The 25,384-nt window shown below is 49.2% G+C and overlaps 1 protein-coding gene across 1 annotated transcript in view; it reads right to left on the reverse strand.

Moving 5' to 3' along the window:
• Nucleotides 1-825: 825 nt before the first annotated feature.
• The window catches only part of MPRIP (myosin phosphatase Rho interacting protein), a 164,904-nt gene continuing 140,345 nt past the window's right edge, over nucleotides 826-25,384 (reverse strand). Inside the window, exons 15-23 of the mRNA XM_065411992.1 lie at nucleotides 24,476-24,592; nucleotides 11,884-12,031; nucleotides 11,019-11,136; nucleotides 9,975-10,134; nucleotides 9,436-9,546; nucleotides 7,410-7,496; nucleotides 6,504-6,666; nucleotides 5,557-5,642; nucleotides 826-897 (exon numbers count right to left, since the gene is read on the reverse strand). Coding sequence (XP_065268064.1) covers nucleotides 826-897; nucleotides 5,557-5,642; nucleotides 6,504-6,666; nucleotides 7,410-7,496; nucleotides 9,436-9,546; nucleotides 9,975-10,134; nucleotides 11,019-11,136; nucleotides 11,884-12,031; nucleotides 24,476-24,592 — 1,062 coding nt within the window. The remainder of the gene's footprint in view (nucleotides 898-5,556; nucleotides 5,643-6,503; nucleotides 6,667-7,409; nucleotides 7,497-9,435; nucleotides 9,547-9,974; nucleotides 10,135-11,018; nucleotides 11,137-11,883; nucleotides 12,032-24,475; nucleotides 24,593-25,384) is intronic.

Genomic DNA, 25,384 nt, shown 5'->3' on the forward strand with positions numbered 1-25,384 from the left:
CTGGAGGGGGCTGGCTGTAGCGGGGCTGGATTTGGGTAGACAGGCCCTGCAGCTCGGTCCCTGGAAGCACATTACTCAGGGCACGGGCATAATAGGAAGAGAGAAGATGGGCCTTCGGGGCAGGTTTTGTTGAAATCTGCGTTTAACGAACATCTAACGCTCTGGCTGTAACAGCCTGAAAACAAGCCAAGGCCGAGGCCCTGGGTTGGGAGAACGGAGCCCAAACCCTGGCCACCCTCCCAGCAGACTCCCCTCATTTTTCTCCGGCAGCTGGCGGGCTGTTGGTGCTGTGACCCAAGCACACACCTGACGGATGGGGCTGCTTCCGACACAAACTGAACTGCCTTTCCTGACGTTTTAACCACAGGCTTTTCCCCGGAGGTGCAAGGAACGCAAGCTCAGAGGACAGGCTCACGGTGTGTGACTGAGCACCGGGGTCACTCAAACAGCCATAGAGCTGGGTCTGGCCTATGCCAGCCAGGCCATTCTAAACCAAAGCAGTCGGTATGACAGAGCTAGCTTATCGATAGGCTGCTGAGCCTTAATACTGACACTTAGTGTAATGGTTTACAGTGAAGGAAGGAGCCAAAGGGGGCAGAACTCCATCCCCTCCTCTCCCTCGCGGAGTCTCTGAAGCATCTCGCGATGCGGGGAAAGGAGCCGTGGAGTCAAGGTGCCAGGGGCGGGAAGAACCGCCAGCCGCACTCAGTCCGATCGGGAGCATCGAGACGAACAACAGCACAGAGGATCATAAGGAACTAGGAACACGTGGTGCTCGTGCCGTGCGATCGCAAGCTGGGAGGTGTTCAAGCTGAAGGGGGAGAACTAGTCTTTCTTCAAGTCCCTGGATTCAAAGAGCTTCAAGCGTTCTTGCACGGTCAGGCCTTCCTTCAGACTCTGGGAGAGACAAGAGAGGGACAGCGTCACAACACTGAAGGAGGCGGCGGCGACAGCAGCCAACAGGAGGATGGGGCAGATGCTCAGGCAAAGAAAATGCGGGTAGGAGAGCAAACGCCCCCCTGAAGGAGAGATTAGTGGAACATGCTGGAGAGAACAGACTATTATGGAATGTTATTATTGGTGAATCACACCTAGAGCGCGCGATTGGAAATTAACCAGGTGACAAACTTCAGAAACAAAGGACATGCGTCTGACGAAGTGGGTATTCACCCACAAAAGCTTATGCTCCAACACATCTGTTAGTCTTAAAGGTGCCACAGGACTCTGGTGCTAGAAACAAATGAGAGACACACGAGATCGCAAGTGTGATTAGCTTGACTCTGACAACGATCCCTGCAGCTTGCAGTATACAGAGCACCAAGGCAGCTATAGCAACAGGCCCGTGGCTTTCCGAAGAGCCAAAGCAGCACACCTTGGTTCTGCTGACAGCAATTGCTACGGCGGGCTCAGAGGGACCAGCACACTGGTTCTCCTTCGGGGCTCATCAAGAGCCCATTTTGGGTGGTCATGGCTCCAAACATGTCGCAAGCTTTGTCCACGCAGCCCTGAGTGACAATCTCACTCTACCCTCAATTAACCTAGGCTGGGGACCTTTTCCAAGCACACACTGCCAACTAAGCCCCTGCGCTGGACTGTGGATCTCATGACGTGTTTCCTATAGTTTCTAGCAGGGGACCAAACTCATGACCCGATCCAGATTTTAAACCTATGTCTTCAGAAGTGAAAGCAACTTCCATCCATCTAGCTCTCAGCACTGCCATTTGGGAGTCAGGCCTCTCCAGCCCACATGGAATCTGGGGGAGAAGGACACAAGTGGCTGCAGGATTTATTGCTAATCCCCACCTCCCAGTCATGTGGTGGAAACCCCATGCTTAGTGCATTTGGGACCGAGCAGACCTGAGCACAGACACTAGGTCAAGGCCATAGGTGCACTCTGCGGTGCCAATGGATACTCCGCCCCAGCAGGCCGCTTTCCCAGGATCAAGCATGCAATGGCTGTGCACTGCATAGGTGCAGAAGATAAAATCTGCTGCCATCCCGGGGGGGCGACTGCTTTCCCTGCTCGGAAACAGGATGTGCCCAGCTGATCAAAAACAGGCAGCCAGTCGGCCGACGTGTTTGGCAATTTGCAGGCAGCAGAGTCAGCTGTGAGGCAGTTCACTCTACGTCCTCTGCACAATAACATCAGCGTCTGATACTTGCTCTACAAATCAACACAGGGCAGTTCTGCAAGACACGGAGCTTTATACACAGACCCTGTCAGGCAGCTGGCTGCAATGTTCCCATTTTCTTTGAAATCCCTTGGTTGCCGTATCAGAAGACTAAAGGCACAGGGTTAAGTCACATAGGCCCCAAAGCCAAGTTTTTGGTTAACAAGCGGCTATTGGGGGAGGCTGAGGTTGCAAAGCCCAGTGTGAATAGGATGGCTGTGATACTGTGAAGACACTGCGGTGACCATTGCATTTCTGCTGGTTTCACAGCTCAGGCTGAGAGAAACAAATCCATTATCAATGGAGAGCAGGAATTGGGATTTTGACAAAAGTTTAAATAGTGTTCTTGCTCTCTTTTTAGCTGACAGAAGAGAAACATTCAAAATTCAGCTTTCAGAGTAGCAGCCGTGTTAGTCTGTATCCGCAAAAAGAACAGGAGTACTTGTGGCACCTTAGAGACTAATGGAATTATTTAAATACATTCGTTAGTCTCTAAGGTGCCACAAGTACTCCTGTTCTTTATTCAAAATTCAGGACGGTCTCTACCTGACTATCAGAAAGTAGGTCAAATATTGAGCCTATTCAAATTAACAGAGTCCCTTTAAATTCCAACCTGGACCTTTGAATTCTCTGATCTCTTTATAGATCAAGACACCGGAATGCATGAGACTACACTGCCAAGCGTAGAAAGCCAAGCAAACCCCTCACTCAGTAAGGGAGTCTCTGAGATCACTTCGTGCAGAGTTCAGTTTGTAATAAGGACACCCTCATTCAAAATTTCCACCAACCCACAGAATTCCTTGATCAGCCTTTTCAAACCCTCTCCCCTTAACCCCATTGGAAACCAATCCCGTTTCCTCCCAGGGAGTATCCCGCTCTCGGAGCCCTTGCCACTTTCCTGTTGCTGCTGGTTATCCAAGACATGCTAATTGGAATGGCCCCCTTTCTCATCAGCTGCCTCCTCCTCCCAGATGATCTTGGAAGCCACAAGGCAGTGTCTGTGATAGGACAGTTGCTAATGAGGTAATGAATTGTAGTATCACAACCACTGGGTAGCTGGAGCATGGCTGGGCAGCAGGAAGAAGAGGATGCTCCGCCAGGAGGAAACTCCTGTGCTCAGGTACAGATCATCTAAGGAAGCAGCAATGATGGGCATCGTAAACACAGGGCAGTGCTGTCTGTGCTGCCACCCCGGTGGGAGATTCAGGGTAGCTCCACTGGCCTCCTCCTTTCCGTCACTTCTAGCTGCTCTTCAGTGGTAAGGGAGAGTTCCTAGACTTCGCCCAGCCCCAGCCCGACACTACTGAAACCGAGGTTCCCTTCTTCCTGCAACGGCCGCATGTCGAAGTGAGTTTAGTGTGAGGCATGCACAGTCATTAAGCATGCACACTCTGTGTCCCACCCCCCCGACACAGCATGCCCAAGAGGTGCGCACACCCTCCCAGGGACGGACCTCTGTGCCGGGGAGAGTGGGTGGGTGAGAAAGCCAAATTCCCCAGGGAAGAGCAAAACTGGTTGATTTCATTTTAGGATAATCTGCTCCCCCGCCCCGAAGATCAATTTCAAATCAATAATTAAGAGAAGGTTCTTGTTTGCCATGGAGGAGTGAGCAGGGCATGCAAAGTGGGCCGCCCCCTCGGGGAGCTGCATTGTTTGGTGGGTGCTGGTTTGGTTACCTACGTGACAGGGAACCTGGACTCTGGTTCATTTCAGTTATCCCATGAGACCTGCTCAATAACGGACTGTCAGAGGAAAAAGCAAAATAAAGAAGAAAAAAAACAGAAACAGAAAACAAGAAGCACATAAATCCTAATTGCATCGATGGTTCCACAGCCCCAGCCCCTCCTCCCCCTCCTTAGCGGGACAAGGGGACAGCGTGCCCATCGGCACCGTCCACACTGCCCTCTGCCTCCCTCCCCCAAGCACACCAAATAAACACGGACACAGACACAGAGGGGATGACAAAATAAGCAAACTGAGGGGAAGGGAAACATCATCAGACCCTCAAGAGCCAGTTTGCAAACCAGCACCTCAGCTGCACCTTTCAATATGCACAGGCACTCCCCGCACTTATCAGAGGGGGATCTGTGCACACAAACCGGGCCTAGCGAGCACAAGCACCGGGTTTTGCATGTGCGAGCCTGAACGGTGTCCACACTGGGGGCACCTGTGCATTTGGTTCTAGCAGCTTAGTCCCCACCGCAGCCTTGGAGAGCTTGGGCGGTGAGTTGGGAGAAGATGGAGCTCGAATGCTTGGCCTGGCTTCTCACTCCGTCTACAGCAGCCCAATATCAGCACGAGGTGCTCCGTATCACGGGTGAGAGGGGAGGCAGGCCTGGGCTATGCTGGGAGAGATCTTCTGTGTGATTGCCCCGTACACTCAGCCTAGGCTGGTTGGAGAAGTTCTCTTTTGCCTACATGGAGAGGATTAATGCCCTGAAGGGTGGAATCCCGACAGCTGGCAGGCCAAACCCTGGGGACATGTGACTGCAATAACTGGATTTGGGATATGCAACATGGCCAGGCTTTAAAGCACTGAGAACCATTGGGCCATCAGCCCCAATCTCCCCAGGTAAAAGCAAATGTTAGGTAAGAACTAGCCCCGTTCCATGTACAGATCAAAGAGGCTGCAGTGAATTACACTGTTTTATCTCCAAGGTACCCATCACGACGGTATCTAGGCGCGCTTACACCAGTTACTTCACCGCCAAACCTCACCACAAAAATGGGGAGTAAGTGCCAGAGGGGATCCTCCTGGGAAATGCCTGAGAACCAGGGCCACCTCCCTCTCTTTTCCGATAGCAACTCCAGGAGCTATGCAGGTCAGTGTCACACTGAGATCTCAGCAGCACAGGGCCTCCGGAAGAGGAAAGGGGACCAGCTCTGCAATGAGACCACTCAGTGCCACAAGTCTCCACAGAGCACTGCAGGCTGGGAACTTGCTGCTTTATTCCACTGCATCACAGCAGAGTGGGGGGAAACGCCCACTGACTGAACAGGAATAAGGGGGGGAGAGCATGGCTCCATCCCATAATACTCTGGGTAACTCAATTAACCCCCTCATGACCACTCTCCTGCAATCGTGACTGGGAGGGGGAGGAGGCTGACTTGCCACTACACCTGTGTAACTACTCTTCCAACGGCCTGGCTGGTACGAGGGTGACTATTCATTCAGCAACCGCTCTGGGCAGGGCGATACCTCCTTCCGGGACTACACACTGATGCAAACACGAAGACCAGCAGTAAGGACGGGAAAATCCTCCTGCCTCATCCCCCTGCCAATCAGCCTCAGTTTCCTCTGTTCCTTGGGCAGTCTCCCCAGAAACCCCCACTAGAGAGCTGTGTGGGGCATTCACATCACCTGGGCAGAGAGAAACACACTCACCTTTGACCTGATATTCCTTAGTTGCCGGCTAACACTGGATCTGTCTTTCTTCAAGAAGTCAGGGTTGCTTTTTGATTTCATGATGTCTGGGGAGAGCAAAGGGAGCAGCGTGAGCTGCTGAGTCCTGACTCTGTCACAAGGGAGAGCAGAGGCTGGGGACACGTCGGCCAGCAGCAGGGCAATGCTGCCGTGGAGCGGTGCAGGCTCAGTCTGGGCAAAGCTTCCCAGGAGGTGACTCAGAAGAGGGCAGCCACGGCCCTACAGAGCCACAGGGACAGCACAAGCGAAGCATGGCCTCTCACCCAGTTACTGCAAGAGGCAAGAGGCCCCAGGATGCAAAGTGACATCCCTGGGTGACTGGGGCATGGGTGGATTCCAAAGCCCCAGTGGAAGCTTCCCATCCCTAAGCTGGAAGGAGGCAGCGCCACTAAGGGCAAGAGGGGAGTTCAGGCTCCAGGGACATTCAATCCTTGGTCTCTGCAAGAGGATGGGGGACAGGGACAGTCTGGAACAGGAAAGAGGTTGCAATGAGGGCACTTGCCTGTTATTAAGGAACTAGACGGAGATCCTGCTCCCCCCAACTCTGACAGGCCACCCAACAGCTAACTTCTAATTACTACCAACCTGGGCCACATTCTACCAGACCACCTGGAGGTGAACAGCTCCCAACCTCATGAACAATCTCCTGAGCCAGGCAGGCCACGCACAACCTGGGCCGTCTTCCTCCCTGGTGTTACTCCAGTAAATTAAGTGATGCAACAGGAGGGAGGAATACAGCCCCGTTTGTTTGAATCTCCCAGCATTCACCATGGATATACTGGAGCTCCTGCAGGACCCTACCATGCCCTGCTCTCGGCCCTCTAGGCTCCATCACACTAGAGCTGGTACCGCCTGCTGCATGTGTTGGGGCAGGGAACAAGGCTGCTCAGCACAGCAGAGGGACTGACCGTATCCCGACACAGTGGTATTCTCGGGGGATTTCTCGCCCAGCGCTTCTGTGGCTGCCTTCAGCTGCTCTTTCAACCTGCTGATGTCGCAGTCTGCCTTGGCCTTCACGATGCTCAGCTCCGTGTAGATGTCTTTGTACTTGTCACTGGCGTATTTCTTATCCTGGGAAAGGACCAAGGAAAACCCGCAGGGTTGTCACAGAGTGAGACGGGGACACAGAACCAGAAAGTGTGTGTGCTTACTAGAGGGTGATGTGGCAAACCCCAGCAACACAGGAAACAGCATTCTGGGACAGATCCAGGAACTCCCAGCACTTCCACAGAGAGCTTCTTGGGGACAGCATGGGCAGAACTCAGATCATCCTGCTAAAAGCACACTTACTGCCAATCCACGTGTGCTAAAGGAGAGTTCCCTTTGGCTAACAGCTCTATAGGATCTAGGACACACAGCTGGGCAGTTCAGATTCCATTCAGTAGAGAGCAGTGCTACACACGCACATCAGCTAGTTTTGTTACAGAATTGATTGTTTGTGGCTTTCTGTTTAAATCAGGAAAGCGGCATGGAATTAAAATGCTGAGAACCTGCCTTGGCAAATTAACCACCCAGAGCAATTGTGATCGGCCCATTCGCAGGGTCTGTGTGTTTGACAAAAACATTTAAGGTAACATCTTTCCAGGAAGAGACCAAAGCGAATCCTGGTTTGATGCTACCAGATGCTTCATTTGCAGCACAAAGATGATAACCCACAACCAGTAAGTGGCTGTGTTAATTAAGGCAGATCAATGTTTAAATGCTGATTCGACTCTTAAAATAAGTTAGTTAACCCCCCTGAAAATGAGCAAACCCGTACAGGACAGAGGGCTCCCTATGTGCATGTTCAGAGATGGCCCTGCCCCAGGCATTACCCGTAGTGCCGTCTGCAACTCATCCTTGAGGGAGCTGATCTCCTGCTTCAGGTACTGGATTTCTGATTCCTTGACCCGTAATAGGACCTGTAGGGAAAAAGGGACCAGGCATTTTCACTCAGTAACATGGACACACACACACGAGACACAGCAAGACACAGCTTCAGGTGTAATGAGGAGCCCATTGAGCCTGGCCAGCTAATAACGGAGGGAGTAGGTCATAAGTAACACTCAGCATGGCTCTGTCAAGAACAGATTGTGTCAAACCAACCTAGTAGCTTTCTTTGACAGCGTAACAAGCCTTGTGGATGGGGGGGGGGAAGCGGTAGATGTGGTATATCTTGACTTTAGTAAGGCTTTTGATACTGTCTCGCATGACCTTCTCATAAACAAACTAGGGAAATACAACCTAGATGGAGCTACTATAAGGGGGGGTGCAAAACTGGTTGGAAAACTGTTCCCAAAGAGTAGTTATCAGTGGTTCACAGTCAAGCTGAAAGGGCATAACGAGTGGAGTCCTGTGGGGATCAGTTCTGCGTCCAGTTCTATTCAATATCTTCATCAATGATTTAGATAATGGCATAGAGAGTACACTTATAAAGTTTGCGGATGATACCAAGCCGGGAGGAGTTGCAAGTGCTTTGGAGGATAGGATTAACATTCAAAATGATCTGGACAAACTGGAGAAATGATTTGAAGAAAATAGGATGAAATTCAATAAGGACAAATGCAAAGTACTCCACTTTGGAAGGAACAATCAGTTGCACACATACAAAATGGGAAATGACTGCCTAGGAAGAAGTACTGCAGGAAAGGATCTGGGGGTCATAGTGGACCATAAGCTAAATATGAGTCAACAGTGTAATGCTGTTGCAAAAAAAGCAAACATCACTCTGGGATGTATTAGCAGGAGTGTTGTAAGCAAAACACAAGTAGTAATTCTTTGGCTCTACTCTGCACTAATTAGGCCTCAGCTGGAGTATTGTGTCCAGTTCTGGGCGCTACATTTCAGGAAAGATATAGACAAACTGGAGAAAGTTCAGAGAAAAGCAACAAAAATGATTAAAGGTCTAGAAAACATGACCTATGAGGAAAGATTGAAAAAATTGGGTTTGTTTCAGTTTGTAGAAAAGAAGACAGAGTGAACATATCAGTTGTCAAGTACATAAAAGGTTGTTACAAGGAGGAGGGAGAAAAATTGTTCTTAACCTCTGAGGACAGGACAAGAAGTAATGAGCTTAAATTGCAGCAAGGGCGGGTTAGGTTGGACTTTAGGAAGAACTTCCTAACTGTCAGGGTGGTTAAGCACTGGAATAAATTGATTAGAGAGATGTGGAATCTCCATCATTGGAGATTTTTAAGGGCAGGTGAGCAAAACACCCGTCAGGGATGGTCTAGATAATACTTAGTCTTGCCTTGAGTGCTGGGGACTGGACTAGATGACCTCTCGAGGTCCCTTCCAGTCCTACAATCCTATGGTAGTTCAGACCAGACTGTTTTTTGGGGCGGTTCAAAGATGGTGCCCACTTGTGGAGAGAAAGCTGTGCCCAGGGTTTGCGCTGACAATGAGGTGCACTCGCACATGCTCACATCAACACATTTCACGTGCCTCTATCAAAACCCCAGCCCCAATGCATCATAAGCATTATCCCCACATTAGGGCTGGAAAATAGAGGGTAGAGGTTAGATGACGTTTCTAAGGCTAGCAGAGGAACCAGAGGAAGAAGTGGGATTAGAATCTAGGAGTTGTTGGCTCAGTCTCATTCTCAGACCACACCGTGTGTGGTTTTACCATAATTCTGATCACCACTCCGCCCTCTTCCTAGCCCACTGACAGGCCATTTCCTTGTGAGCGCCTGGACACACTCATGAACCAGGCGGGGATCAGGGTCTACACTACAGGGTGCTCCTTGCCCATCTACAGCTGGGACCATCTACAATCCCATTGGTCATCAGAGACCAGCTTCTCTGTGGCTACCTCCCTGTCCTCTCCAGCTGCTAGTAGCAAAGGGGGCAGGACACTTACCTCTAACTCATAGGCATCCTTGCCCTGCGTGAGAGGCGAGCCAGCAGCCTCTCCCCCTCCCTCCCCGGTCCGTAACCGTGTGATCTCCACAGCCAGGCGGTTATTCAGCTCCTGGGAAGAGGGGAGAGAGTCACTGAGTGAGCAGAGGGGATACAGGATTTCCCTAGCCAATGCTGTAGTGGGTTGTTTTGTCTCCAGTTGACTTGCAAGGCTCCCTCTGTGGGGCTCCCCATGCATTCAGCCCCATCTGAGCTACACAGCATTGCATTGGGGAGACAGCTGGAGGAATGCAGACACCGTGCAGGTCCTGTGGGCAGGGCTGGGAGAGCTCCCCTGCCTTTGGGCTGCCATGGTGCTAACATTGCTTTAATGTTATTACTTAGGGCCAGGACAGCAGAGCATGCACCGCCAGTGCAGATCAGCTGGTCGGCCTTGCCTCCAACTTCTCTTCCCATAGGAGAAGCCACCCACTGCCCCAGAAAAATCCCACTGAAACCTGAGTGGCCAGGCAAGGAGCTCTGGGGCAGCTGGTGCCTCACCTGATTGTGTGCATTGAGCTCCTGGTTCTCTCGCTGGCACTGGCGGAGGGCCTGCCTCTCAGCCTCCAGGGCCTGGGCCAAATGAGCGTTCTCCAAGCACTTCTGGGAGTACTGCTCCGAAAGGACTTCCAGTTCCCGCTGGACCGACTGCAGCTCCTCCCTGCAGAGGGGCAAAGCCAAGAGACAGATGGGCTGGGGCCATGTCCACGGCTTTCCACCGATGAAGGGGGCACTTCACAGCCCAAGGTTAGCAGGACATCTGCTTGGGGGGTGAGGGAGACACTCTGCTTTTGGAAGAATCCCAGGTGGCCAACTATCCTCCTTTTCTCTTGAAACCCTTGCCCCTGCACCAGAAGGGACCTTTGGCACCTGCAATGGAGGCACTTCAACCTTCCAGGTACTTCCTTTGATCACGTACAAATTTCTCTTTGGGCTGAAAGCTACCATGCTTGTTCTCAGCTTAGATGGAAAGAGTATGTGTGGGTGGACTGGGTTGAGCACAGATGTGTTATACATGGGCATAAAGCCTAGTAAAGCAGCTCAGCTATTCCTCCAACTCCCCTACTAACACAGATTTGGTCCTCACTGAAGGCTAGTGCTTTTGCCTTGTGCAAACAGATTTGACTGAGCAGTAAAAAAAAGTTCCAGGGGCATGGAAACCACCACCATGCATCTGCACACTACGGTAACTATAACAAAGAGAATGCTGCAGATGCAGGTATCTGGAGACTGAAAATTTCAAGATTTCTGGGAGCCTACAACAGGGATGGCAGGGGCTGCAGGTTAGGATTGAGGAGCACTGGCAGAGCGGTGTGGAGGTCCGGGGCAGGGCACAGGTTAGGATGGAGGGGCACTGAGAAAAGCTTCCACATTACCTTCTATAACAACAGGTCTAACTCTATCTGAATGCCTCACTTCCAAGAGGAGTAAAAATCTGTCCTGTGAGTCAAGCTATTGTAGAGCATTAGCAGCACATAGTGTGCGCGCGCGGGGGGGGGGGGGGGGGGGGGGGAGAGGGCGTGGGAGAGAGAGAGAGAAACCTACAAGTACTGCTTCCTGAGGGCCTCAATATCCGAGTTGACACTGCTGATCTGGGAGCGCTGGGTCTTCTCCAGCTCCCTCTCCAGCTCCTCACGGTGGGCGTTCTTCATGGCTTCGATGGCTGCTCAGGACAGAAAGAGGATTAATGCTCTGCAGGAGGAGATGCATTTATCACTTGGTCCAAAGGTTCCCCCCCCCCCTTCCCCCAAAACGTGAGTCACCTTGGTCAGTCATTTTCCTGCTTCACCATCACTTTATTACGTGGCACTGGCCATAAAGCAGTGAAAGGGCTTCTGCAAATCTTGCTTTTTAATAAAGTTCAACAATTGCCTGATTCACAGTTTATTTCCTGAGTTATGGGACTCCGAATGCACAAGGCCTGGGCTCTGGCATTTTATATTCTCACGGGCACTGAAGAATGAAGTCACTGTGGAATCGGTAATAAATTAGCCCCAGCAATGAGTAATGCCTCCCTCAGATGGAGCGAAAAACTGACTGGGCTACATTATCGCCAAGGAGAGGAACATCAGAACAGGACAAGAGACAGGAAGTGGCTCTCCATCAATCCTCCCTCCCCCGCCCCATCAGCCCTTGCCCCTCACCCAACTGTGCCCCAGAGCCCTCGCACCCTCCCCCAATTATATTCCATGGCCCATGCTCCCTCCACCCACCCTGCTCTCCCACTGTCAGACTGGAGACTAGCCCTTGTGCTCTTCACTGATCATGCAGCACTTTCTGTCCACCCTGCCTTGCGCTGAGTGCTCCATCCCCCCCTCCCCCCCTTTCCTCATGCACACAGCTGAGGGGACCTTCTCCTCCCCTCAATGTCACACAGATCAGTGGCGCAAGTGCTCTGCTGGGCCCTTACCCGAGATGGTAGCGGCTGTTTCTTCCGCTAGCAGGCGATCTTTCTCCTCCCGCAGTTTCTCCAGTTCCCGCTGGTGTTGCCTCTGCAGATCCTCAATCTTCTTCTGATGCGTCTCTTCCATGGCCGCAAACCCACGTTCACATGTCGCCTGCAAAATGGAAGAGGAGCCGGAATTTACCTTCTTAACAAGGTCGGGAGTGACGCCCTCTTAGGCAAGGTGCCTGCAGTGAACACACACACTGCCCAATAGCCTGAGAGGGGAACACAACGCGGATCAGCCAACAGATGGACACACAGACAATGGAGAAGTAAGCGCGTAGTAGGGGCTAGCCCTGCCCTAGCCATGGGGCAGGGACTGGCGAATCTAGGGGGTCTTTCCCATCTCTAACGCTATTAGGCAAGGAATGGCCCAACAGCTGGCCAAGGGGGGAAAATTCCATTTTCAAGATTGCTCCAAGGGCCTGATCCAAAGCCCACTGGAGTGAATGGAAAGACTAGCATGGACTTCAGTGGGGTTGGCATCAGGCCCTAAATGGGGGAAGGAAAATGTATTTAACAAGGATGCATCCCTACCGTCCCTTTGGTAGCTTTCTGTCTTCTACTGCATCTACTTCCGGAGCCTTGCTCTCGCCTTTCAGGTCCTGCACCATCTCCCCTAGTCTGTGCTGGAGTTCATTCCCTCCTAGCCCCCACCTGGTTCCTCACACTCCCCTCGGACCCCTTCACCTCCTTTGTGCCACTCATTGCTCTCTGCACTTGGGACAACTTCACACGCCCAGAACAGCAGCCTCCAGCAAATCCACTGAACTCCAGGAATCTTTCCCACGTTCTCCCATCCCAAACTTCTGCTGCCGCCTCTGTACGGGAGTAGCATGTGATGGCAAGCGCAAGGGAGTTCTGCAGGCCAAGATGCAGATGCATTGGAGGGGTGTGTAGGGGCCCAGGGCTGGAGTACCAGTTGGTATGCTGGGGAGCCATTAGCAGGGCCATGTGTGAGGTCCAGGACAATGGCTGCAGGGCCTGTTTGAGCAGCAGTGACAATGCTCTATTTTGGTGGGGAAAGGGATTACTGGCGAGTTTGCATAGGACGTAGCTGCACCATGATGGGCTCTTAACAGATTACCAGTTCCTCACTTTCAAAAGCAATTAAGTTTGCGCTTTCCAGGCTCTTTTCAAACCCCTAATCTCCAATGCAGGCTATAGAAGGAGCATGCAACCACCACTGAAATGCAGCCACCTCTGGGGTGGAATGTAGCTGTTTAACAGCAACACTGTATTATAGTTTAGGACAGCAGGTGAAGATGAACAAATACCACATTCAGTTGAAACTGTCTGAGGAATTCAGGGTGCTAGAATTAGTTACCAGAGTTGGAATTAGGCTGGGACAATGGGGCCATCTCTTGGGGAAAGTGCTATGGGATTTATAATCATCACCAACAGTGAGGTCTTGAATTTTGGCTCTCATCTAAATGATGGCACCTCCTGCATCCCAGCACTGGGACCTCGGTTCTGCAGACCTTCACCCACTGCATCACCAGCATTACCCTCTGCAGAACATAGGGGCTGCTCTTAGGAGCATCAGCCAATTGCTGACCAGGCTGGGGAGATCCAACAGCACCACAGCCCACATGTTAGGGCTGTAGCCCTAGATCCTCCCTGTGCTTGTCCATCACAGAACCAAACTTCAATCTACACAGCCTCTCTCCCGTGTGTGTTTGTCGGGTGGGGAGAGAAGCGGACAGCCCTGATCCTCAGCATCTCTACCCACCAGCTCCCACTGAGCACAGATGGCCGAGTCATGAGTTGCATGGCTCCTGCTTAGATTTGTCTTTATTTCATGAAGGTGCCATATTCCCCGTGCCAGGCCGTCAGCTACAGAAGAAAATGTTTTCACCAGTACTTGGCTCCCGTGCAGGAGCCAGCCCTGTTTCCGCTCTCAGTAAGTCACTTTGGAGGCCCACCCTGGCTCAAAGATTTCCCTTCCACTTCAGAAGCCAGCCAGCTCCTCTAACCTGCTCCTCCTGGCACCCCACTTGGAAAGAGAGCTTTGAAAACGAATCAGAAGGGCAAAGCAACTGGGAATTACAGCGTCAGTTCTCCACGCAGCAACAAATGCGTTTGCCAGACCCATGCTCCAGAAAACCAAGCAGGAGAGATTCCAGGAGCTTCAAAGTGCTTCACGCTCCTGGATCAGATCCTGGGCAGGGCCCATGTGGACAAAGCTTGGTGATGAGAACTAGAAAATTCTGCTAGTGAGGTCTGAAACGTGCCTGTATTCAGGGCTGTTACAAACCTGACACTAGAGCTGGACTAGCCAAATGGTCCCATCATACTTCATGAACCTCTTGGCAAACCGGGGTTGAGTCACGGGTCAGATTCTCCTCCTATTTATGCCAGTTTGAGACAGCTACCCTGACTTCACTGGATTTCTTGATTTTACACCAGTGTGTTTGGTGGGAGCCATGGAAACTTAACCATTTCAGTTAAGTTGGTGAGTTTGAGGTCAGAATGAACCCAAAGCAGAATTTAAGGGTTGTGAACTGACCCCCCTGAAACTTCTACCCCAAAAATCCAATCCTGCATTGCCAGTTTCTCTCTCTGCTCTATGCACTCAGATATACAGCCTGGGACATCAAAGTCTGTTTTATTGAATGACAGCACTGACTAGAGGAGGTAAACTTTAACCTGGATTGTCTTCAGTGGCTAACGTTTAATGCCTCCTGTATCACTACAGCACCTGCTGAGCTTATCCTGTAGCATCAGCACTAGTTATGAGCCTAAGTACTCATGTAGGACTTAACCTGTGATTCCAGAGGTGAGAGTGTTACCCACTGAGCCCTACTGGTTCTTATTCTTAAGAGTCCCCTGTTCATCGTCTAATGCTATGTGATCAGTGTGAATTCTGGGTCCGGATTTGATTCTTTGGCTTGCTTTTTTACCCGGAGGCATTTTTCATTTTCTCAGCCTTGTTTCTTGCTAATAACCCAGTGCCATAACCTATCTGGACTTGGTTGACTGAGTATCGGGTGAGGTAGCTTTTACTATGCTAGGATCCTTATCTACAGGCATAACGTAGGGAGGAAAAATGGCAAGTGCTTCTTAATAACATTGGTTGGTAGGTACAGTATTTAGTTTATTGTAAATGCATTGCTGTAAATCCGAGAAATTAGAGTAAGCACAAAACAGTATATGTATTAGTGAGGGTCGTAAAGTTCTCCAGAGTATACAAAGGAAAGGAGAAAACAAGTATTTTAATGCTATTTTAATGCGTGTATTAAAGAGTTTTGGAAAGTGCCTGGGTTAGCTTCCTAGTAACCGAGATTAATTTTATATTTTTGTTTCTGTCCCCTCAATTCATACAAGTAAGGGAGGGAGGGAAGGCAAGAGGGAGGGAGAGCTAGATATCTCTCTCTGTCCTTCCTCAGCACAGGTCTGCCAAAGGTTACTGCTCCATTGTTTTTCCATCTGGCAAACTGCAGTTTTCCAGCAGTCTCCAATAGGGAGAGTCACAATTTGAAAACAGCTGAGGCAGTGACTGGCTGTTCGAGTCAGTTTGGAAGCAGCAAAAAGGCCACTGTGGGATGCATAATAAAGGGAATTGTTTATAAAGCAAGAACGCTCTTCCTCTTGGACCCTATTTGGAGAATGGCATGTTGCCCGGGGCACTGATTCCAAGGTCTTTTTAGTTTTCAAGGAGAGAGTAACTGTGATGGTGACTGGGCTGAGGGAGAGGTTGGGTAGGAGTTTAGGAAGTGATTTTCCTCTCTTAAAGAGTAACTGGCATTTGGAGCGGTCTGTGGAAGTCATGGCAACAGATACCCTAGGACTTGTGTGTTTAAGAAATGCGGTTCCTGTCCTTCACACTCTGATCTATCCAGCACCCCCTGCCGAATGATGGGTTTGTCTCTCAGGAGACAGAAGAGGGACTTGGGTAGAGCTACCATTCTTCCCAGGCTAAAAGTTCTATGTATCCAGAAACTGGCATAAACGCTAGCCCCATCCCTTACTTCCAAGCCTTCCAGATTGCACCGTTAAATAATGCTGCTGCTGGACTCAGCTCTCTCATCACTTTAAAAGCCCTTTGCTGACTCTGGAGGATTATTGCTCCCTTGCAAGCACCTCTGTCTGACTTGCTTCTGCCCATGAACCCTGGGTCCTTGCTTGCAGTCTGGATTGGCTGACCTTGTGGTACCTAAGCTCCATATTCAACCTGGAAATCAGCTCGAGCGCTGTTAGCAAGTCCCTATTTCACCGCTACAGAACCAGCTCCCCGCTGGAAATGGTCTCAAGTTCAAAAATCAACATCTTGAGAAGCTGTAATGCGGGGTGCTGCTTTTATAGCCAGCCCTGAATGGTGGAGCATCCTGTGTAAATGCATTTTGTGGCCATTGCTCCTGTTCCTTCAAACTTTGTTTCTGAACCTACTTCCGGGCTCCAACAACTGTGCACTGTTTGTCACGTAAAAAACTGCAGGAAAAAACAGCAACGCTGGATTTCACACATCGAGCCGAGATTAGTATTAATTTTTCGTCTATAAAACTTGTCCTCTTTTAACGAGCCAGATTCTCCCCTTCTCCCACAAACATACGTTTTGAGAGCATACGTTTACATTTCGCATTAGGGCTCTGAAGGCAAGGGAGCTGGGCTGGGAGTTTGATCAGACCGGGAAAGAGAGCTCTGCAAAGCTGCTTTGCCCAGAACATATGACTCAGGCATGAGGAGAACACTGCAATGTTCGTGTTTGAGGAGGCTTGGTTGCAGCGTGACATTATTACAACCATTTTGGACCCCGACTCCCACCACTAACTCACCAGCAGCCTCTGCCACCGTTCCCAATCAAATCATTCTCTCTCACTGTGCCTGAGCTTTTTTAAACAGCCAGGTACAAGGGACTGGAAGCGCTAAGCAATGCATTTAGAATGCATCCCAGCGCAGAGAAGGGAAACATGGAGAAAACTAACGTGCATTGAGAGAGACTTTACAGGTCATTTAAATTGGTTTGGTTTCTCTTAACTGTCTTAGGTTTTATGGGGAGTGCTGTCCCTGCGTGGGGAACCATCTGTACTAGAAGGGCCTCCCAGCAAACTGGAACATTGCATTGATAGGAAGGAAGGGTTACGGGGTAAAATTAAATGTATTCAAAACCTTCAGGTTCTCAAAGTCTTTCTGGTATTTTTCCCTCAGTGATGAAGCATTCCCCTCCACGTGCTTGTTCTCCAGCTCGTCCCTCATGGCATTCATCTGGGCCTCCAGCTCTTGAATGCGCTCTCTCAAACCGTGCATGGAGTTTAACTCGCTCTCGGAGACCTGCATCCCACCCTCGGGCTGATCTGTTGCCCACTCATTCCCGTCACTGGTTTCAGACCCTTCAGAAGGCAAGGCTTCTGGGTGCTGCCTCTGGTAATTGTCTAGTGTTTCCTGCAAGCACTGCAGGTTCTGGTTGTAATGCTCCTGCAAAGTATGCAGTTCCTCATTGTGGATGATTTGCAGTTCCTTTATCTTGGCCTGGAACTTTTCCTCCAACATTTGCATTTGCTCAAGGTGATACGTCTCCATGTTTTGCTTATCTCGGACGATGGCATCAAGTTGATTTAGGCCCTCTGTTCTCTCTGCCTTCAGAGTGTCCTCCGTCCTATTCAACTGCTCAATCACATTTTGCATCTCCTCCTCATACCTGCCTTGTAACTCGCGTAAGTTTTTGCTGTGTTTGTGCTCTTCTTCTTCCAAGAGCCTCCGCTGATTGTCCAGCTGAGAGACTTTTGCCTTAAGGTCTACATTCTCTCTTTCAATGATGGCGATCATCTCGGCATATTCACTCTGCTGCTTTCGAAGCAAGTCTTCATACTCCTCACGAAGGGCGGACACGGTCTTTACGCGCTCTTGACACAGAGCATCCATGTTTTGCAAGGACTCTTTGTAAAACTTTAGCTCCCTTTCATACTCGAGTCTAACTTTGAAAGCCCCATAACAAACCTGAGCCTGGATAATTGCATCTTGAACTAACAATGATGAATAGCGCTCAAGATCTCCCATGCATGTATGATATGAAAGACTTTGAGAAATTTTTAGGAGCTTCTGGCAATCGCGTATGGCTTCCTCAGGGGACAAGGATAGTAAGGCAACAGATATTTCTTTAAGAACATTTGCTTTTTCTTTTAGTTGTTGGGCAAGGTCTTCTTGAATGGCAACAAGAGCTTCACTACTGTGGTCTGGCAAACCATGGGCCTGCATCATCTTGGCTGAATCTTGACATGGCATCACCTTGAGGTGGCTCCTATCCCAAGAGGTTTGGGTTCTTTCTGAAGCATCCTTTTGGATTTCAAGTGCTTCAGAAATTTGATGCATAACCCTGTCAAATTCAGAGGTCCTGTATGCTTTGATGATTTCCTCCAACATGCATTTATGTTGCTGGAGAGCTGTTTTGGTATTGTGGAGGTCTTCTTCAATTGTTTTTAACCTCTGATGAAAAGACTCTCGCATCTTCTGTGCAACAAAACCAAGTTCTGCCCTGATCAACGTAGCATCAGCTACTGTTTGGACAAGGCATTGGGGAAAACTAAAACTAACTGCTTCTGTTTTGCTTTCTACCGCCTCCTCTCTGGTGCCTAAGTGCTTTCTCAATTCTTCCACCTGGCTCCAAAATTCACCTTCCAGTAGCAGCTTCTTAGATAAGATGTTGGCCAAGGCAATTGCTGTGTGTGACACATTTGCCGGCTCTAAAAAAACCACCTCAGCTGTCCCATGAATCTCTCTGAGAATCTGGGAAATCTCTGAGCTTGCATTTTTCAAAGATTCTGCTATTTGGTTGATCAGGGAGGCTTCAAATGCTATCCTCTCAGAAAGCAATCTTAACTGGTCTCCATCAGACATTTCAACTTGCTGCTGCTGGGAAATGAGTTTCTGTTCCTCCAGCAAACTCTCTTCTGCAGGTGGAGTTTGAGCCACACAGCTTTCGCTCTGCTGATAATCAGAGGAGATGGGTGTCCCTTGCAAGACCTGGACTGCATTTGACAAGGTGGTTTCCATGCTGGACAGAGTGGTAAGAAACAAATCTCTCTCTTTCTCCTTGTCAGATTTGGGTAAAGCCCTTAGCTGTTCTCTGCATTTTTCTAAACAGATCAGGGTTTGATCATTTTTCACTTGGAAGTCTCCCAGCTCATTGACATGATTTTTTATCATTCTGAACTTTTCCTGTCTCTCATTTTCCAGCTGTGAAACCAGAGCACCAACTTCGGATAAGCTAGCTTGGAGCTGTTCCCTAAGCTGGGACTCTGTGCTGGCCCACTGATGGTGGAGGGCTATCAGGGTTTCCTGGTTATGGCCTTGCTGGCTTTCAAGCTTCATGGACACATCTTTGAGCTTTTCCTCCGTGATGTAAAGTTTGGTTTCCAGGGAATGGATGATTGAGAGATAAGTCTCAGAGTCACTGGTTCCTGAGGCTGGGTAACCAAGAACTGGTTCTGATGACATGCTTTCCTCAGACAGTGATCTGTCCTGGCTTGTGTCTGAAGATGTGCTACTAGTCCAATTTTTCTCCGACCCATCTGAATGGATGTATTTTTGGCACTGGATGTTTGAGAAGCGGATTCTTTGCCTTTTAGCACCTAGTGTTCCTATATCAGGCTTCGCTAAGGCTTTCTGCTGTGGCTCTCTGTCTTGAAGCTCTGTAGTCTTCAACAGAGACCTAAGTTCTTCGGCATTCAACATGGTATGCTCACCAGCCTGTCTCTGGCTGGTCTCAGGACGTTCAGCATCCTCCTCCTTTAGTGCATGATTCAAACCTGTAAGCCCCTCAGGAGCTGGCATGTCTGGAATGTGACTTTCATCAGCCTCAATGCAGAAGTCCTCTCTCTCTTTAGCACATGGTACTGAGTCCACATTAGCTAACTTCTTTAAAACCTCTTCTTTGGCCTGTAGCCTTACTTCTGTTTCCTCTAAACTGCTGCCCAAAGCTGCCATTTTAACCAAAGCCTCATTGAGATCTTGATCTTTCTTTTCAACAATTCTCAAGTGTATTTCCTTAACGTGTCTCAGCTCTTCCTCTTTTTCTTCCAGCACCTTCTGCACGTTCTGGAACTGATCTGATACTTTCTCGTACAATTGCTCCAGCTGGTCATAGTTGGTCTCCTCCATTTTCAACTTTGCTTGCAGCTTGGCAACTTCATTATCTGACTCTTCAACCTGATTCATCAGCTCTTGGAACCTACATTTGATCTGATCTCTCTCCCCTTCAAGTTCCTTGATGTCCTCAGCAAGCTTCTGGATGCTGGCCTCCTTCATCTCCAGTTGCTCCTCTAGCTGGTGGACAATCTCGCTGCCTTCAAATTTTGCGTTCAGTTTCTCTTTCTGAAGAATTTCCATCTGCTGCTCGTTGTTTTGAAGCTGATTCTCGTACTCGCTGGCCTTATCCTCCACCTCCTTCAGACTCTGTATTAAAACCTGCTTTTCCTTCTCACAGCTTTCCAACAAAGCCTCATAATTCTTCTGCAACTTCTCCTCCATTAGGATCCGAGCCTGTTCACTAGCGTTCAGCTGCCTGCTCAGGTCTGCAATCCTGTCCTGGAGCCGCTGCACTTCTTTCTGGTGGTCCCTTTGCAATGCCTGTTGCATTTCAAGATCCCTCAGCTCCTGTGTCTTTTCCAGCAGCAGCGCCTCTGCATTCTTTAGCTTTTGCTCACTGGCTTTTAACTGGGAGCTCAGAGTGGTCTCGCTGTGCTGCCACTCCTCCAGCTGCTCTTTGGCTTTCTCCTTCTCACTCTTTAAGTCACTCTTCAGCTTGGCCAGAGTTTGCTCCTTGATGGATAGCTCAGCCGCAGCATTACTGAGCCTTGCCTGAAGGCTCTGAATCTCGGCTTCATGGTGCCGGATCACATCCTTTGCCTCACCATAGCTACGTTTCAGTGACTGGATCTGCTGATTGATTAGCTCCTGACGCTGGCACTGGGCTTCCAGCTCACTTTGGAGGTCTTGATTGACTTTATGGAGCCTCTGCCAGGCACCCGATGGTGAGGCTGCCACCTCGGTCTTAAAAAAATTGATTAAATACTAGATTAGTAACACTTGGGTCCCAGTTCTGAGTGTCACACCTCTGGCCAGGTCTGGCCATGGGAAAGCTCCTTGGATTGTTTTGGCTGCTACCCATATGCTCCCATTTTGGAAGGTTTCTGTTCTTGGCACAATTTTTTTTTAAACCACTTTTTTTTTTTTTTTTTTTTTTAAGGGGGCAATAGCTGCTTCTGATTAACAGAAAATATAGATGGTAACATTGAAACATCTCTAAGGTAACAGTCTATGAGAAGCAAGTCAAACAAAACCAAAACAATGGAAAAGGAAACACTAGTAAATAAAACAGAGACAAAAGACTGGAAGGGCGTGAGGACGAGAGGGAGGGAAGGGAACAGGTTGGGGAGAGAGGAGCTGCTCAATTTGGTGTGTTTGTTTGTTTAGTTTGTTGTGAAACAAAAAGTGCACAATTCCAGGTAACAAAGTCCTTCAGAACAAAAACAATAACAGGAAGTGAGGTTGAAAGTAAATGACATCACTTCCTGCCAAGCCACAGGAAGAGGAGATGGCTGCCATAGTGATGTCATTTCTATAATGGCTAAACAGGCTTCTTCATCTGGCTGCTCCTCTTTTTAAAAAAAATATTACTACATCTTAAGAGTGGGGAGGATCTAATCTCTCTACCTGTAAAAAAAGACAAGTGAAAGGGAAAAACAGGTACGATGAGAACGTAAAATAAAACAAACCTTTGTGAGATTCAAACCAAAGCAGTGTAGCATGCAAAGAGAAAACTCACAAAGAGAGTCATGCATAAGTCGACAGAAATTATATATCTTTAAAAGAAATACACAAACAGGAAGAGGCAAGAGAAGCACAGCGTTAAGCCTATGAATTTGGCCTGCCTTGCTGTACTCTGTTTGCTGGTAGGGAAAGCCCACAGATGTGACACTCAGTTATGTTACATTAAAGTCATGCTTAACACCAAAAACATGCAAGAATATCCACCCAGGACAGGTTAGTAAAGTGACCCCCTCCCTCACCAGAGCTGGAAGACATTCCAGGTATCTAAAAGAGAAAGAGTGAGCGCTAGCGCTTTACCACCAGTTAGAATTCGAAGGGTTCAAGATATTTCAGTTGTGATTAAACTTAACAGCAAGAAATGTCAGAGGGGTTACAAGAGCTCAAAAAGGGCTTCAGTGCACGGTGCATGCGTCAGTACCAGTTCTTGTTCAACAGGTTTGTTATTATTAAGAAATGTGCAGAGTGTTTGATGCCAGTCTAGAGCCATCAGTATTAATGCCCATGAAAGGTATCTGTAAAAGGATAAGGACTGGGGGTGGGCAAGACCTTAAAAAATTCAGAAGCTCCGTTCAGGTAAGTACCCTAAAGTTTATCCAGACTTTCTGGGTCTGCAGAGTAGCGCTGGAACGCTCCGAGATTCATAAATTCCAAGGCCAGAAGGGACTATATGCAATCATCTCATCTGACCTCCTGTACATCACAGGCCGCAGAACGTCTCTAATATAATTCCAGAGCATAACTAAGAAAAACATCCAATCTTGATTTTAAAATTGCCAGTGATGGAGCACCTACCACGACCCTTGGTAAACTGTTCCGATGGTTAACAGGGAACAGGATCCCTCTCTCAGATACTAATGGTTTCTTGCTGGACTAGAAAGACTCAATTCTCACATGGAATTTTGGCTCTGTTGCTTCCTACCGGAATTAGAAAATGCAAAGGCAGCCATCAAAGGCGGGGAGGGGGAAGAAAGATATTCTCAGACTCTCAACAAGATTCAATTTAGTTTTAGATGAAAGAGTGGGTTGGTTGATATTGCGTTAGAGCTGATTTGTGCCCACCTATTAGGGACTTTGATTCTCGCTCTTATTCCTAACTTCAAAGGCATTAAGGCCAACTCAGAATGTCAAGCGTGGTGGAATAGGTTTTGGTAGCCAATTTTGTGCTGGTCTACGATTTGCTGGGCTTCAGTTTAAGGGAGGTAGGATGCCTTCGCTCTAGGGAAGCCGCAGTTGGTCTGTTGTTGTGGAAATGTGGGATCCTGCCCAGAGCCTGTAGCCAACATGAGTTGCTGCCATAACAGAAGATCAAACACAGTCTAAGAACAGGAAGCTACAGCTGCAGATCATGAAGTGGCAAGTCCAATGAACATTTGGGAATTTGCTAATAAACACAGGAATTGTCTAGCTTTCTTCTCCCCTCCCCATGGGTCGGCCCATCCAAGACCTTTATCCCTCTCCACCCTCACAAGCCCTTTTTCTTGCCAGCTATTCTTCCAATTTAAGGGGGCTAGTTAGGTAGAGCTCCCAAGTCTGGCAGAGAACTGGCAGCAGCATGTTAAGAGAAGCTCTTCCCTCTTGGAAGCTTAGGGTGCTTCCTCTGCAGCACAGCTGGCTACTTTGCTAGGCCCATTTAGTTTTCCTCCTGGAAGGATCTCCGCTCTCCTTTCAGAACCTAGGGAATTCCTCCCTCCCCAGAGATCCCAGACTGCGACTCCATCCTTCTGGACAAACACTGCACAGGAGACTCCGTGCAGCTTGGATTGTAAGCTCCTGGGGCAGGGACTGTATCTTCCTATATGTTCATACAGCATGGGCCCTTGTTCCTGACTGGGGCCTCTAGCCTTCCCACAATACAAATACTAACGGATCAATCCTCCTTTTCCAGAGGGGTGGGTGACTGAGCGCACATGGTGCTTCTTGCCTCCCTTGGGCGAAGCATGCTACCTCCCCAGTGCTTCCAGCCCAGGAAGTGGGCACAGCCTTGGATGCCAAACCTAGCCCCTCCGCCCCTCCCGCCCCCACCATGTGGCAACGTAGAGCACAGCCACTAGCCACCTTGTTCCACAGCAGGTAAAAGTCAGCAGCTAAAATTCTACCTAGATCACAGAACATGAATGAATTCTTGCTGAGCCAGCCTGCTACAGCTCCATAAGCTTTGCCCCTCCTTTTGAGGCACTGCTGGAGACTTCTTTGGCTGTATCTAAGAGCCTGGAAGAGAGTGGGGAGGAAGAGAGTAGCTGCTCCTCTCTCCTTTCCTAACCACTCCAAAACACAATTCCAGGCCTGGTTCAGAGCCACCAGCCTTTAATACAGCCAAAAGCCACTACAGAGGTCCATTAGAAAGGCCATGTGGCCAGAGCAGAATTCACAGCCCTGAATGCATAGAAAAGGAGACGGGGGTGCGCGCACGCAACGACACTGACATCAAAGTGAACTTTGTCAAGGTTGTTTCCACTATGCATCTGGGGCTCATTTTCCTTTAGTGAAACCTTGCTGGCCATCGTATCTTCTGTCTCTACACAGATATGGGTGCCCTAGGGGGATGAGTTCCTCTCCACCAGAACCCAGACCATTGGAACAGAAAAGGAATTATTAAAGAAATGCTCTTTATGAAGCCGGGAAAGGACGATGGCAGCTTTTAAGAGAGGCCAAAATCTTTTGGGGCACAATAGGTTTTGCACATTTCTGCTCCACGCTGGACGCACTCATGAGCACCCTGGACTGAAGCCCAACAAGTTCATTTGCAGGTGCAGCGAACGATGGAGATTTCTCTCTCTCACTCTCCTACCTGCAACACGTAGCCTTCCCTGGCACTCTGCTCCCGGCCCAGTGCCACCTTCAGTTGGCCCTGCAGGACCCGGTTCTGCTCGAGGAGGTCTGATGCCTCCTTCTGGCTCTGCTCCAACTGTTGGAAATGGACAAAGACAGAACCCAAAGGGTTGGTTGAGGAAGCACGGGAGGAAGCGGTTCAAAAGCACTTAGCATGGAGCGAACTCCTCTCTTCCTGCTGAGATTGGGGCTTTATTTCATTTGACAACACCCCACTCGCTCAAACCAAACACAGAAAACCCCAACGTTGTGCATTTGTTTCATTTGTGAAGCTCACTGAAATGAGGGACTAACAGCAGTGGCAGGAGCCAGGCATAATCCAGGTGAGCTCTCCTTCCCCCGACCACAGCTCATTTCTGACAGCTCTGCTAATGCACCTTAATTCTGACCTGCAGCAACTAACCCATGTTATGCCAGACTTGAGCCTCTTCCAAGTGAGTTGAGCTTCCGGGGTAGCTCCTTTCCCAGCTCATTTATGGCATCAACTTTCTTTTTAGTTTCCAACAACACGAGATTGCTCATTGTCCGTGACAGATAAGCAGAACCAGCTTTGTACACTTACAAGATGTGCAGGTTGGCTGAGCTGTTGTGTGCACGTGCACACACAAAATCACACTCTCAATTACAGGTTCAGAAGTTGAAGCCTGATTTCAGACAGCATTAATATACTTGACTTGCTCAGGTCACAGTGGAAGGCTTGTTAATAAACAACCACTACAGCCTCTGGTCTGGCTTGACTAGAAAAAGATGCCAAAGGATCCCCATTGCAATAACTGTCCTTCCAGGAGATGTAGACACAACAAAAAGACAATCAAATTGGAAGAGAATGGGAAATGCCAGGGGCATGGGCCTAGTCCCTGTATTTCCC

The sequence above is a fragment of the Emys orbicularis genome, chromosome 10, assembly GCF_028017835.1.
Source record: "Emys orbicularis isolate rEmyOrb1 chromosome 10, rEmyOrb1.hap1, whole genome shotgun sequence".
Classification (NCBI taxonomy): domain Eukaryota; kingdom Metazoa; phylum Chordata; order Testudines; family Emydidae; genus Emys; species Emys orbicularis.